This window comes from Primulina tabacum, chromosome 12, assembly GCF_025594145.1.
Source record: "Primulina tabacum isolate GXHZ01 chromosome 12, ASM2559414v2, whole genome shotgun sequence".
NCBI classification, from domain to species: domain Eukaryota; kingdom Viridiplantae; phylum Streptophyta; class Magnoliopsida; order Lamiales; family Gesneriaceae; genus Primulina; species Primulina tabacum.
The window spans coordinates 15,153,338-15,168,367 of NC_134561.1; the positions used below are offsets into that span (position 1 = coordinate 15,153,338).

General features: G+C 37.2%; 1 protein-coding gene across 1 annotated transcript; it reads right to left on the bottom strand.

Moving 5' to 3' along the window:
* Positions 1-4,012: 4,012 nt before the first annotated feature.
* On the bottom strand, positions 4,013-5,408 carry LOC142520227 (uncharacterized). Its single transcript, XM_075623230.1, has 2 exons — positions 5,391-5,408; positions 4,013-4,570 (listed from the first exon to the last, which is right to left on the bottom strand). Exons 1-2 carry the CDS (start codon positions 5,406-5,408, stop codon positions 4,013-4,015), a joined length of 576 nt encoding a protein of 191 aa, XP_075479345.1.
* Positions 5,409-15,030: the final 9,622 nt, after the last annotated feature.

The following is a 15,030-nucleotide window of genomic DNA, read 5'->3' on the forward strand; positions in this document are numbered from 1 at the left end:
GAAATTTTCCAAGAGACAGCCGCACCATTTAGCATGAATACAAAAATAGAGGTTGATTTCGAATCATCTATGTCACATTGGAAGATAGAATCAGTGTAGCCTTCCAATTTAAATTCTCCACCTCTGTAGACCATGAAAAAGTTCTTAGTCCTTCTTAAGAATATTTTTGAAGGTCTTTCAATGCATTGGACCAGGGTTCGCCTGATATCTACTTGTAACACTCACAGCGTAAGCAACATCAAGACATGTCGATATCATACCATACATGATACTATCAATGACTGACGCATATGGAATACGTGTCATCATATTTATCTCTTCACCAGTTTTGGGACACATAGCTTTAGATAGAGTAACACTCTAGAGCCCAAAATCAATACACGTAAACCCATGCATTTATTAAATTCTTAAATTATTTATCTAATTTTAAAATGATTTTAACAATGCATGATTTATGATTTGCGTTATTTTAAATTATTACATGTTTATTTGATGCACGATAAAACGTTTTCTGGAGTTTTATGTTCAGACGAATATTCGATACGTGATCGGGAAAAGAGATCGGTGACGATTTAGGTGATTTATGAATAATGTGGTATTTTATATCAAGTCAAGAAAATTAGTATTTTAAATGATTTATAAAATTTTAAGCGTTTTAAAGCTTAATTTAATTTATTAGATGATTTCAAGATTTTTAAGCTTTTAAAAAATACTAATTTGAATAGTTGGGGATTATAAATCTTGAAAGTTTGTCAGTATTTTATTTTAAATTAGGGGGGTTCTAGTAAGTTAGTGGGGGATTAGTATTTCATTTAGCATGTTAATTAGTTATTAGTATTTTAATTAACCTAATTAACTCTCCTAATTAACTCTTAATTAACTCCCCTAATTATCTCCCTAATCAATACACACACACACCTGCACGTATTTACACTCTACACACACACTCTCGGCACACACACTCACACACACACACACCTTGTTTTGTTATCTCTTTTGATAAGAACTAGGGTTCTTAGAGCTCTCCAGTATTGACATCTTCCCCTTCGATTGTCTTCAGTAGACTCACATTCGATTTTAGCAAGAAACGTGCCACAAGTCGTCTCGGATCGATTCTCGCATATCCTCGCGTCGTTATTCGTCGTTTCGTAAGTATAATCATCAAGACATGTATAATCTTTCATTTTTAGCATCAATCTTGTAATAGTAAATATTTTGATGCATATTGTATGTAAAATCCGATTATGTTAAGCAAAGTTTAAGCAATGATGTTTGAAACGATTTTGGAACAATTTGTAGATCTCGAAAACCAAATTTGTTGTCATTTTGAATCCTACGAATGTTCGGTCGGTTTTCTGGAAAAACTTTCAACATATAAAACGTAGTAGTTTTTGATACCTTCAATTTGACAGTAAATTCGTAATTTTCTGATAAGAAGTGAGAGAGATATAATTTTTATCGTAAAACCGCTCAAGCTGTGAAAATATGTGTATGTTCTTCACGTTTTCTCATGTTTTTCCATAGAGAATCGCTTCAGAATGGTGTCGATATAAGTGGTTTGGGTGAGCCCCAGCATCCTCTTTGATCTATCTTTGTAGATTTTTTTCCCAATACATAGGATGCTTCACCCATGTTTTTCATGGAGAATTTACTTGCTAACCATACTTCAGTTGACTGCAGTAATCCTACATCATTCTCAATGACTAGAATGTCATCAACATTAAGTATTAGGAATTTCACTACACTCCCACTAACTTTTTTGTACACGCATGGTTCCTCAAGATTTTTAGCAAAATCAAATTCCTTGATAGTGCTATCATATCTGAGGTTCCAACTCCTTGACGCCTGCTTGAGACCATATATTGATCTCTGAAGCTTGCATACCTTATGCTCACTTCCTACTGATGTGTATCCCTCAGGTTGAGACATATAAATTTTTTATTGGATGTCTCCATTGAGGAATGCAATCTTTACATTCATTTGTCATATTTCATAGTCATACCATGCTGCTATGGCTTGTAGTATTTTGATGGACTTAAACATAGTAACTGGTGAAAAAGTTTTCTCATAGTCAATTCATTTCCTTTGAGTAAACTTTTGCAACAAGTCTTGTTTTGAAGTTCAATACCTTCCCATCCGCCACAAGCTTTCTTTTGTAGATTTATTTGCATCTTATGGGAACGATTCCCTCAGCTGGATCCACCACTGTTCAGACCTGGTTTGAATACTTAGAGTCCATTTCAGACTGCATGGTTTTAAGCCATTTGGTTGAATCAGTATCAGATATTACTTCTTTGAAGTTCATTGGATCACATCCAACACAAGGCTAATCATGGCCTTGTTCATGAAGAAGCGTCTATCTTGCAGGTGGTCTGATAACCCTATCAGACGTCCTAGGAGTGTTTACTTCAACTACTGGTTGTTGAGGATTAGGTTCAACTTCTACAATTGAGGGAGTATCTTGAATTTCTTCAAGTTCTATCATCTTTCCTTTTCTATCTATTAGAAATTCCTTTTCCAAAAAGGTGGCATTTCTTGAAACAAATACTTTTGCTTCATTGAGGTGATAGAAATAATATCCAACAGAATTCTTTGGATATCGTACAAAGTAGCACAAAGTAGATGTACTATCCAATTTTTCTCCCACTGTCTGCTTCACATAAGCAAGACATCCCCGTATTCTAAAGTAAGAATATTTGAGAGTTTTTCCCATCCATATCTCATATGGTGTTTTATCCACTACATTAGTATGGGCATTATTCAACAACATTGCTGCAGTTTCAAGCCCAAAGCCCCAAAACGATGTAGGCAATTCAGTGAATCCCATCGTGGATCGAACCATGTCCATCAAGGTTCGATTACGACGTTCAGAAACACCATTCCATTGTAGTGTTGCGGGTTGAGTTCACTGTGAGAGAATAATATTCTCTTTTAGATAACCCATAAATTCATCACTCAAGTATTCTCCACCTCGATCAGATCAAAGTGTTTTTGTACTCCTTTCTAGCTGTTTTTCTACTTCAGATCTGAATTCTTTGAATCTTTCAAATGCTTCAGATTTGTTTTTATCAAATAAACATACCCATACCTCGAATGGTCATTAGTAAATGTAATGAAGTAGGATTGCCAATATTTTGTGCTAACACTTAGCTGGCCACAAACGTCTGTGTGAATCAAATCCAGTAGACTATGTGCACGTTCCACGTTTTCATTGAATGGAGTCTTGGTCATTTTATCTTTTAGACAGGACTCACAAGTAAGTAGAGAGTTGATGTCTGACAAGTCAAACATGCCTTCTCCCACCAGCTTGTGCATCATTCTTTGGGAAATATGACCTAGTCTAGCGTGCCATATTTGTGCGGGATTTGGATCTTCTATTTTTCTTCTGTTTGTTGTTGTTTTCGTATGTGCTTGGATATTTTTTAACGGAATATCTTTTAATTTTAAGTTGTAGAGATCGTTTTTTAATTCTCCGATTCCAATCAAACATTCATTCTTGTATAAATTTCAAACACCTTTAGAAAAAATACAACAATAATATGAAGCATGTAAATAGAAATAATGTTTTTAACTAATTCATGAACATATAAAAAGTGTCTATAAAACAACTTAAAATCATTGTCAAAAATTAAAGTAACGTCTCCAATGGCAGTGGCAGCAACCCTTGCTCCATTTCATAGTCTTAGAAATGTCTCACCATCTTTAACCTCTTGCTTCTTCGCATCACCTGCAAATCATTGCATAGATGAGAACCACATCCGGTATCCAATACCCAAGAAGAGGAATTAATAGAAACATTAACTTCAATATAAAACATACCATGGACAGAACGCTTCTGGACAAGATACTCCGTGCAATTACCCCTCCAATGTCAAGGCTTGTTGCAGTGGAAACAGACATGTTCTGACTTGTCGGGTTTTGATGGCCCCAGAGTTGATTTCTTGTATGACTTCTTGTTGGGATTGTTTTTCTTTGTTGGGGCAGAACGCTTTTTGCCTTTATTTTGGGCTCCTCATTTCGTACAAGACGATGAGCCCATTAGAAGAACATGCTTTTCCTTTTTGATTGGGGCCTCATAAGTAGTAAATATATTGATAAACTCTTCAACGGTGGCCTCAAGCTTGTTCATATTAAAATTAACCACAAATTCATCGAATAAGGCAAGCAAAGACATAAAGAGAATTTCAGTCGAGAGCTCACTAGGAATAACCACGTCAAGTCCCTCCAACTTCTCGATGAGCCCAATCATCCTAACACCGTGCTTATGGACCGAAGCCCCGTCTCGCAAGCGTGTAGTCATGAATTCTTTCACAGCATCGTGTCTCTCTGAACGAATTTGTACAACATAAAATTCTTTCAGATGAAGGTGATTGTCAGCAGCATTCACCGCCTCTTCAAACCTCCTCTGAAGTTCGTCCGACATAGAAGCCAACATGTAGCTCTTAGCTTGAAGATCATGGTCCAACCATTTCTCAAGCTTGGCTAACTTATTCTGACTGAATTTAGGAGATGATTTTTTTGGTGGCTTCGTATTAAGCACATACGCAATCTTTTCCGAGTTCAAAACAATCTTTAAAATTTGAAACCAGTCATTATAGTTAGGGCCAGTCAACTTGTTTTGACCGAGAATAATTTAAAGCGAGTTAAGAGCAGTCATCGTAAATATACTGAAAATGAAAACATATAATGTTTACTGATAATTTTAAGATATAAAATATAAATATTTATTTCATAATTTTCCCTCCCACTATTTTGACATTTTAACCACCCTCTAATGAAAAAGAGAAATCGTATTTCCTTAGTGGGCACGTAGAGCACAATTAGAAAATTATAATCCCGAATAATATAAGCCAATTTTAATTTCTAAAAGGTAGAATCCAATTGCATTCCTATGCAACCTCCGCGTGTTTCACCTCACGTTTAATAAGGACCCAACAATATGACGTCGTTTATTTTTACGTGACAAATCGACCCATCAATATTGAATTGTAGTGGATGGTCGCCATGAGTTCCACCAATAATATAAGCCGAATTCATGGGATTTCCACTCAATTCACATCATATGTCAAGTGGAAGTCACAGCTTTCCGGCGTCCAAGCCTCCCCAACAATATGAGCCAGACACTGTCCACGAGTAGCGTTCAACATGCAACCACAGTTGATGGAAGGTAAGAATAAATTAAACTCTTTTAATTTTTACTTTTGTGGTTTCATATAAATTTTGAATCTTATTCAAAATGAGAGATTTTAAAATCGCGTGTCACGAGTTTTTATGTTTGTAAGATTCATACAACTATATTTTTAATAATATACATACATGCATACTACTATATATTGTATATATATATATCAAAATATGATATTCAAAAATAAATAAGGATGATCGAATACCAACATTATTAGAGCCATGTGAGTCATACATGGATCCAGGTCAAAGACCTAGGTGAATGGAGGGATGCAAATGAAACTTATTACAAAAGCTTCCAATATTTTACATGTCTTTATCTCGTGCATCGGGCCCACCATCTTCCAGTATTGATTTCCCACTATTTCTAATAATTACATTTACATAGTAATGGCGCATAAGGGATACATCTCATTAGATGGGAACATGACATAAACCAAGCCAACATTAATAATATCAAATATTAACAAAATGAATAAAATAGTGAAATATAATAACATACACCTAACACGTTGGTCAAGGCTCTCGATCATCCTTCATGCATTTTGTGACGCCCCAAACCTCGCCACATAGTTATACAACATGTAACGTCATATGCAAAAAAATTTTATTTTCAACGACGTAATAATATAATGCATATACGACAAAATAGTGCAATCATCACACTATCTACGTCAGTGTAGCAGAAACAATATAATAAATACACACATACAACTCAAATAAGACAATAAGTTATACTGTCTCTATCTACTATTATCTACAGGATTTTTTTGACTAGACACACCTAGTCCTTCACCACTATCATGTCTCACGGCATTGTCCTATAACCTGTCCAAGAGAAACAGCCCTTAAAGGGTGAGCATACACAACAATCATCATCCCAATACATAAGAATTATATTAACAACAACACAAGATATAACTAAAATGATAACAGAAATACCCCATTTGCCGTTCCTGGTCAATCAGCCATCAACAACATCACACTGCAACAATAACATCGACGATATGTCGCACCCCAACTCCGACGACAGCAATATTGTCGAACAAACAACAACCTCGACGATACGTCGCACCCCAACACCGGCGACAGCAATATTGTCGAACGAATAACATCAACGATACGTCGCACCCCAACTCCGGCGACAGCAATATCGTTGAACGAACAACATCAACGTGACGTCTCCCAACAACGACAACCAACAACATCAAAAATAATACACAACAGCAAATATAATATCAAATCACCCAATTCCGGTGATTTACCATCGTTCAACACAATATTATTTATCAATACTAAACAATAACAACGTATGCTCGTACGTCAACACGTGCTTGATAATCGAGTACAAATATATCAAATCTGACTACTTCTTTGATCCTCAGACTTTTGATGTATCTAAATAATTCAACAATAATTATAAGATCATTCTCACCGTATCAACACAGTCATAATAGCCTCAATATATAATATTAAATAGCCCAACAACAATTAATTCAACAAAATATAAAACTCGATTATAAATTCTTATCGTTCAACAATTTCATATTCTGGTGTATTTAATTCACAATACTACCATCAAATTCACTCTAATTAATTAACTTCAAATAATAGGCTATTTTACAACATCCGTCAAATTACGAAAACTTTATATCAACTGTAGCCTATACTTCGTAGACTCCGAATATATAATCAGAATTAATAACAACTGACAAACAACTATCCAATCTCAATCTAACGATTAAAAATCCTTAATTATAATAAAGTAATAATTCAAAATAACACCACTATAATCTTCTCTACTTGTTAAAATCATACACTATTCAACAATCTTCAATTTCAGTATGATTTTACAATTTATCAGATTTATTCCAGAAATCGACGAATTTCAAACATCACCAAAACTATAAATATTATACCTCAAATCGAAGACCTCGTGTCAACTATCCCAAAACTGAAGTCGGTTCGTCGATTGGATAAACCAATAAGTCGCACGATCGAAAAGAAAATTGAAATGATATTTTCTCTCTACTATCTCACCTCTGTGAGCTCTCTGCCATCAACTTATCTTCTTTTATTTAAATATTATAATATAATATATAATATTTTTAACACCGGTATATGTTAGATGATCGATTAAGGTGTTTTAATGCGCAACAGAAGTTTCAAAAATTTAATTTTAGGGCAAAAATTCGAACACCACATCCTATAATGTGTAGCAAATACAAAACACCAAAATGTCATACATAGGGTGTTTAGAAATCTTTACCACCTTAGCTCTTGAATGGTAAGAAGATCTACAAGCCTCATTCTTTTTTCAAAATTAGGCCCACCACCAACTAGCTAGATCCCTTCTTATTTAGCACTAGAAAAATAAGAAGATTTTCAAGGAGAAGTATTTTCTATCCTCAACAATTGAAGAAGAAAATTTAGAGAAAATGAAGGAGAATCCTCTTCAAAATTTTGGCCAAAGTATGTCTAGAATGAATTGAGGATGAGTTGTCTTGGTGTGTGAAATAACTAAAACCACTTTTAGCATGCCAAGCCTTGAACATTGAAAAAGTTGTCTCCGACCCTTCACCTCCCATGCATGCAATTTGAGTTGGGATTGTAACAATTACAAGGCCCATGGACTTTATTTAAATGTCCTCAAACACATTTGAGACCATTTAACATTTACTTGATTTTACTCAAGCCCACTAGTTTAATAATTATTTCTAATTGGGCTTTACTAGGCCCAATGCTATTTAATTAATCCAACACTTGAATTAATTCAATTATTTGGACTCTACTAGGTCCACTAGAGTTTAATTAATTCAACACTTGAATTAATTTAATTTAGTCCATAATAATGTTTATGAAAATCACAATTTTCAATTATATTTTTTATTTGGCCAACTTTTAATTTAGGAACACTTCCACAAATTAAAAGTTATATTTCCCTCATAGAAGTCATACTTCTATTTTTCCTTACGCTTATGAACTCCTTTATAAGCCGTTCAACACATTTTACTTCTTAACGGGATCTAGAAAGCTAGCACTTGTGTGGCCCTCAATGGTTCATTGATACAACTAGTCGTGGGTTCACATCTCCATGTGATTCAGACTAAACATGTCCTTATTTGAGCATACCCCAATTGCTCCATTCTTACTTATCAACTCCTTGATAATAAGAACGTCAGAGCTCAAGTCTGATAGTACCCAACCAATCATGTTAAACGCCTAGCAGCATTGCTTACATGATTCCCTAGGTATCAAATGATAGTGCCTGCAAGAACCATTCAATTATGGTTAGCGTACAAGACGGTCCCTTCAACTTATATATCCCGATCGATTCCAAAACCATTGGTATATCGAGAGTTGTCAATGAATCGATTCTATGTGTCATGTCATAGTTGCATCGATGGTGTAATATATGAAACTCCTTTCATAATTACCACCATACTCTGATCAGAGATTTCATACTACATACACATGAATTCACATAGGATATCCATACCCGAAGGTAAGCGGTGAATCCCCGACTACAATGCATCGACTCCTATATGTTTCGACAAGACACCCAACCTTGCCACCAGATGACCCCTAAAGAGTCGGTAAACAAGTCAAAGTGCAATGTTAGCATAAAGAGTCTAAATGTTGTCCCGGGTCATAAGGACTAATGGTGTACAACCATAAACTAGGACGTTTCCGCTCGATAAGTGAGAACCACTCGGAAAGTCCTTTATGGAGGGTTGTTCAGTGCACTCTACCAGGAGCACCTATCTGCATGCTCAGACATCACAATGTCCGCTACCAATGAAACATGGTACTCACATCGCAGATACTAATCTCAAACTCGAGCGGCCTATATCCTTCTTAGCGACGGCTGAATCGACTAGGAACTGTTTAGAATATATAGTATTACAAATATGAGTTTCATGATACTCATCATATGAGCATCTCATATTCTTTATACTATTTGTATATATTCAAGGGCTTTATCTATGCAACTAGTATGGGTATACAGATAAATAAGTGCCAAAACAATAATTTCAAATATTATTAAAATAAAGATTGTTTATACATAGAGTTAAAACATGAACCCTCGGCAAACACTTGGCTCGACGGGCACCTACTCTAACAATCTCCCACTTGCACTAGAGCCAACTACCTATATGCTTCAAACCCATCGATTTGCGATGCTTCTCGAATAATGGTCCAGGTAAAGGCTTAGTAAGCGGATCAGCAACATTATCTGCGGAGCCGACTTTGTCAATCGAGACATCTCCTCTTTTCACAATCTCTCGGAGGATGTGGTACTTTCTCAATACATGTTTGGACTTCTGATGAGACCTTGGCTCCTTTTCTTGAGCAATGGCTCCCGTGTTGTCACAAAATACTGGGACAGAAGCAACTCCATTAGGAATGACGCCCAACTCTTGGACGAAATTCCTTATCCAAATAACCTCCTTTGCTGCAGCTGATGCAGCAATGTATTCTGCCTTAGTGGTGGAATCCGCTGTACTGTCTTGCTTGGAACTCTTCCAAGAGACAGCAGCACCATTGAGGATGAATATAAACCCAAAGGTTGTCTTCGCGTCATCGATATCGCTTTGGAAGCTAGAGTCGGTATAGCCTTCCAATTTAAGTTCTCCACCCCCATAGACCAAGAACAATTTATTCGTCCTTCTCAAATACTTGAGGATGTCTTTCACAGCTTTCCAATGTGGAAGACCAGGGTTCGACTGATATCTACTAACTACACTTAGTGCGAAAGCCAAGTCAGGACGTGTAGATATCATCCCATACACGATGCTACCAATCGCAGATGCATACGGAATGCATGTCATCGTCTCTATCTCTGCATCAGTCTTGGGAGACATAGACTTGGATAGGGACACGCCATGAAACATTGGTAGATGTCCTCTCTTGGACTCATCCATCGAGAACCTCTTCACGATGGTATCAATGTATGTGGACTGGGTGAGACCAAGCAATCTTCTTGATCTATCTCTATAGATCTGTATTCCCAATACAAAAGATACTTCACCCAAGTCCTGCATCGAGAACTTACTCGCTAACCATATCTTAGTTTATTGCAACATTCTTACATTATTCCCAATGAGTAGAATGTCATCAACATAAAGAACCAGGAATGTCACAGCACTCCCACTGACCTTTTTATACACACAGGGTTCCTCAGGATTCTTAGTAAAACCAAACTCTTTGATTGTACTGTCGAATCTAAGGTTCCAACTCCTAGATTCCTGCTTTAGACCATAAATAGATCTTTGAAGTTTGCATACAATATGCTCACTTCCGACAGATGTAAAGCCTTCAGATTGAGACATGTAAATCTCTTCCTTAATATCCCCATTAAGAAAGGCTATCTTGACATTCATCTGCCATATCTCATAGTCATACCATGCAGCTATGTCAAGCAATATCCTTATCGACTTGAACATTGTACTAGAGAAAAGGTTTCCTCAAAGTCAACTCCTTGTCTTTGAGTATATCCTTTTGCCACCAATCGCGCCTTGAAGGTCAATACCTTCCCATCCGCCCCAAGTTTCCTCTTGTAAATCCATTTACACCCTATGGAAACAATTCCCTCAGGTGGATCCACGAGATTCCACACTTGGTTTGAATGCATGGAATTCATCTCAGATTCCATTGCTTCAAGCCACTTGGATGAATCGGCATCAGATAACGCTTCCTTATAGGTTCTTGGATCACATCCATGGTTAGGCTCATCATGCACTCTTCAAGAAGCAGACCATACCTCATAGGTGGTCTTGAGACTCTCTCGGGTCTTCTAGGAGCTTGTATCTCCTCTCTTGGCTCTTGAGGTGTGGGTTCTATAATTGTGGGTGTCTCTTGAACCTCTTCGAGTTCTATCATCTCCCCTTTTCTATCCAATAGAAATTCCTTTTCCAAAAAGGTTGCATTCCTAGAAACAAACACCTTTGTTTCTTGGGGATGATAGAAATAGTATCCAACTGAATTCCTTGGATATCCCACAAAGTAACATAAAATGGATCGACTATCCAATTTATCTCCCACTGCCTGCTTCACAAAAGCAGGGCATCCCCATATTCTATGATAAGAATATTTGGGAGGCTTACCCATCCATATCTCATATGGTGTTTTGTCAACTGCCTTTGAATGGACATTGTTCAACAATAGTGCCGCTGTCTCAAGCGCATATCCCCAAAAGGAAGGCGGCAACTCCGTGAACCCCATCATAGACCGAACCATGTCCATCAAAGTCCCGTTACGACGCTCCAAAACACCATTCAACTGTGGTGTAGCGGGTGGAGTCCACTGCGAGAGAATCCCATTCTCCCTAAGATACTCTTGGAACTCGGCACTCAAGTACTCACCACCTCGATCCGATCGAAGTGTCTTGAAGCTTCGTCCCAACTGCTTCTCTACTTCACATCTGAATTCTTTGAACCTTTCAAAGGCTTCAGACTTGTATTTCATCAAATACACATACCCATACCTCGAAAAGTCATTGGTAAAGGTAATGAAGTAGGCATGTCCATGCTTTGTGGTGATGCTAAGCAGACCGCACATACCGGTATGGATCAAATCCAATAACCCTTTGGCTCGCTCCACATGGCCCTTAAAGGGAATTTTGGTCATCTTTCCTTTCAGACCGGATTCACAAGTCGTGAAAGCATTAATATAAGAGATATCAAACATGCCTACTCCCACTAGCTTGTTCATCCTTCTTTGGGAAATATGTCCTAATCGAGCATGCCATAATTGTGCCAAATTTAGAGTATCTTGTTTTCGCTTATTTGTTGTTGTTATTGCTTGGACATTTTTTAGTGGAATATCTTTGTATTTTAAGGTATATAGATCGTTTTCAAGTTCTCCAGTACCAATTAAACATTCATTCTTGTAAATGTTGCAAAAACATTTGCTAAATAAACAAGAAATCCATCTTTATCAAGCATAGAAATGGAAATAATGTTTTCACCAAATCTGGTACAAACAAAACATCTCTCAAAATTAACTTAAAATCATTGTTCAAAAGCAAGTAAACATCTCATATGGCCTTGGCAGCAACTCTTGCTCCATTGCCCATCTTCAAGAAGGTCTCACCTTCCCTGAGCCTCCTACTTCTTCCCATCACCTGCAAATCATTACAGAGATATGAGCCACAGCCGGTATCCAATACCCAAGAAGTAGAGTTAATTGAAATGTTTACTTCAATATAGAACATACCGTTTCCAGAACTCTTATGGGCAAGATATTCCCTGCAATTATGCCTCCAATGTTCAGGCTTCTTGCAGTGATGACAGATGTCAACAGTCTTGTCAGCCTTCACTCGTATGGCTGCCACAGCGGGAAACGAAGTCTGCCTCTTCAAGGGCACGTTCTTCTTGGGACGTTGGAAAGAACGCTTCTTTCCCTTCCCACGTGGATCGGTCTTTGTACCAGATGAAGAACCCACATAAAGAACCGGCTTCTCTTTCTTGATGGAGGACTCAAAGGTCACAAGTATGTTCCCCAACTCCTCAAGGGTCGGCTCCATCTTGTTCATATTGAAATTCACCACAAAAGGATCAAATGAGCTAGGCAGTGACAAAAGCAACACGTCGGTGGTCAACTCTGAAGGCAACACCAGATCCATGCCAACGAGCTTGTCCACGAGCCCAATCATCTTCAGGCCATGCTCATGGACCGAGGCCCCATCTCGCATGCGCAAAGTGATCAGCTCCTTGACGGTAGCATGCCTAAGAGGCCGCGTCTGCTCACCAAGAGCTCCTTGAGATGCAAATTAATGTCAGCAGCACTCTTTGCATCCTCAAAACGCCTCTGCAGCTCATCGTTCATAGAAGCCTGCATATAACACCTGGCTTTCAAGTCATGATCACACCATTCCTTGTAAGTCTGCAATTCCTCAGGAGTGCAGCAAGTCGGAGCCTCAACGGGGGGCGACTCAGTCAGTGTATATGCAATCCTTTCCGAATTCAAGACGATCTTTAGGTTTCTTAGCCAAGTGAGGTAATTAGGTCCGGTTAAAACGTGTTTTTCGAGTATAACAGATAACGGATTGCGAATCGAAGACATTGTCAAATTTGTACTGAAAAGTAAAACAGATAAATGTTCATGACTATTTTAAAATATTTATTAAGATATAAAGTATGGACTTTTACTTTATAAATGTTTACTCCCACTGTTTTGATATCTTTCACTACCCTCTAGTGAAAACGGAAAACTCCTTTCCTCAGTAGGTACGCATGGTCCGATTAGCGAATTATGATCCCGAATAATATCAGCGAATCACAATTCCTAAAAAGTAGTTTTCAATTGCATCACCATGCAACCCTCTACGTAAACTTTTGTCTCACGTTTGATTAGGACCCAATAATATGACGTCGTTCATTTTTACCTGTCAAGCCTTACCCAACGATGTTGAACCTTAATGGACGGTCTCCATGAGTTCCCTCAATAAAAAGAGCCGAAATCATGGGAGTTCCACGTAGTTCACATCACCATGTCAATGGATGTCACAGCTTTTCCGGCACCCAGGGCCCCCCCAATAATATGAGCCGTGCCCCGAGCACGGGTAGCGTTCATCATGCACCCATTGTCGATTGGAAGACATGGAAATTATAAACAATTTATAATTCCCCTTTTCGGGCTTGATATTAATTTTGAATCTTATTCAAAATGAGGGTTTTTAATTTTAAAAGGTTTCATCATTAATTTTATTTAAAATCTCGCCATGTTTGATCGTATGTTTGCCGGATTCATGCAACTTTGTTATTATCATAATAATAATGCACATAATCATTATTTATAACATATCATGCATATATTATAAACAGTAAACAAAACAAGGATGATCAATCACCCCAAAACTAATGGCCCGTGTGAGCTAAGCACTGGCCTAGGTCCAATCCTAGGGAAATGCAAGGGATGCAAATGCAACTATTACATAAGCTTCTAATGTTTACATGTCTTAGATCTTCATAATCATCAAGGCCACCATCTTCCAATCTTGATATTCCACTGTTTTAATATTTACAAATAAATATCCATGGCAAATAGGGATACATCTCATGGGGTGGGAACGGGCCATAAACCAAGCCACTTTAAATTTGATAATTATTACAATCATTCAACACAAAATATCCTAGCATAAACATAGCAAATTGGGCTTGGGCTTTTGATCATCCTTCATGCATAATATCACATATCATAAACCATCAATTAATTATCACAATAATTAATTGATCCAATATTATATATCTTGATCCAATCACTAACCGCCACGATTATAAACTAAATTAACAAAGTATACAAACATCTTTGTCTACTTTCTAATTAATTTATTTATAACCGAATTTCTTGTAAATCACCATTTACTATAAATAATTAAAGTCCAACTTAAATTATTTATTTAATGAGAAAATATTTGAAACTTTTGTAAATTTAAACTTAAGGGCCCAAAAAATCATTTTCACCAAAAACATTTTGGCCCATTTAAATTTCACAAATATGTTAGCCATCTAATGGCCCAACAACATCAAGACCCATGACACTTTGATAATCAAAAACACTTTTGAAAACCCTAGTCATCATCACTGTCGCCAGAGCTTCGTCGACGAATTCCGGCCAACCAAATTTTTTTTTTATTTAAAAACATGGGGCGTTCGGACCCGAAATGGGCAGCCCCTCAAGCAGCCCGAGTTGCCCAAAATGGGCAGCAACTTGCTGCCCAAAAATCCCATTTTTTTGGCCTTGATTTTGTTGCAAAAATTCATCTCATGCGGTTAGAAATTGCCCTCAATATAATATTATGTATATGCTACACGAAATAGTATCCATAGCTCATGATACCAC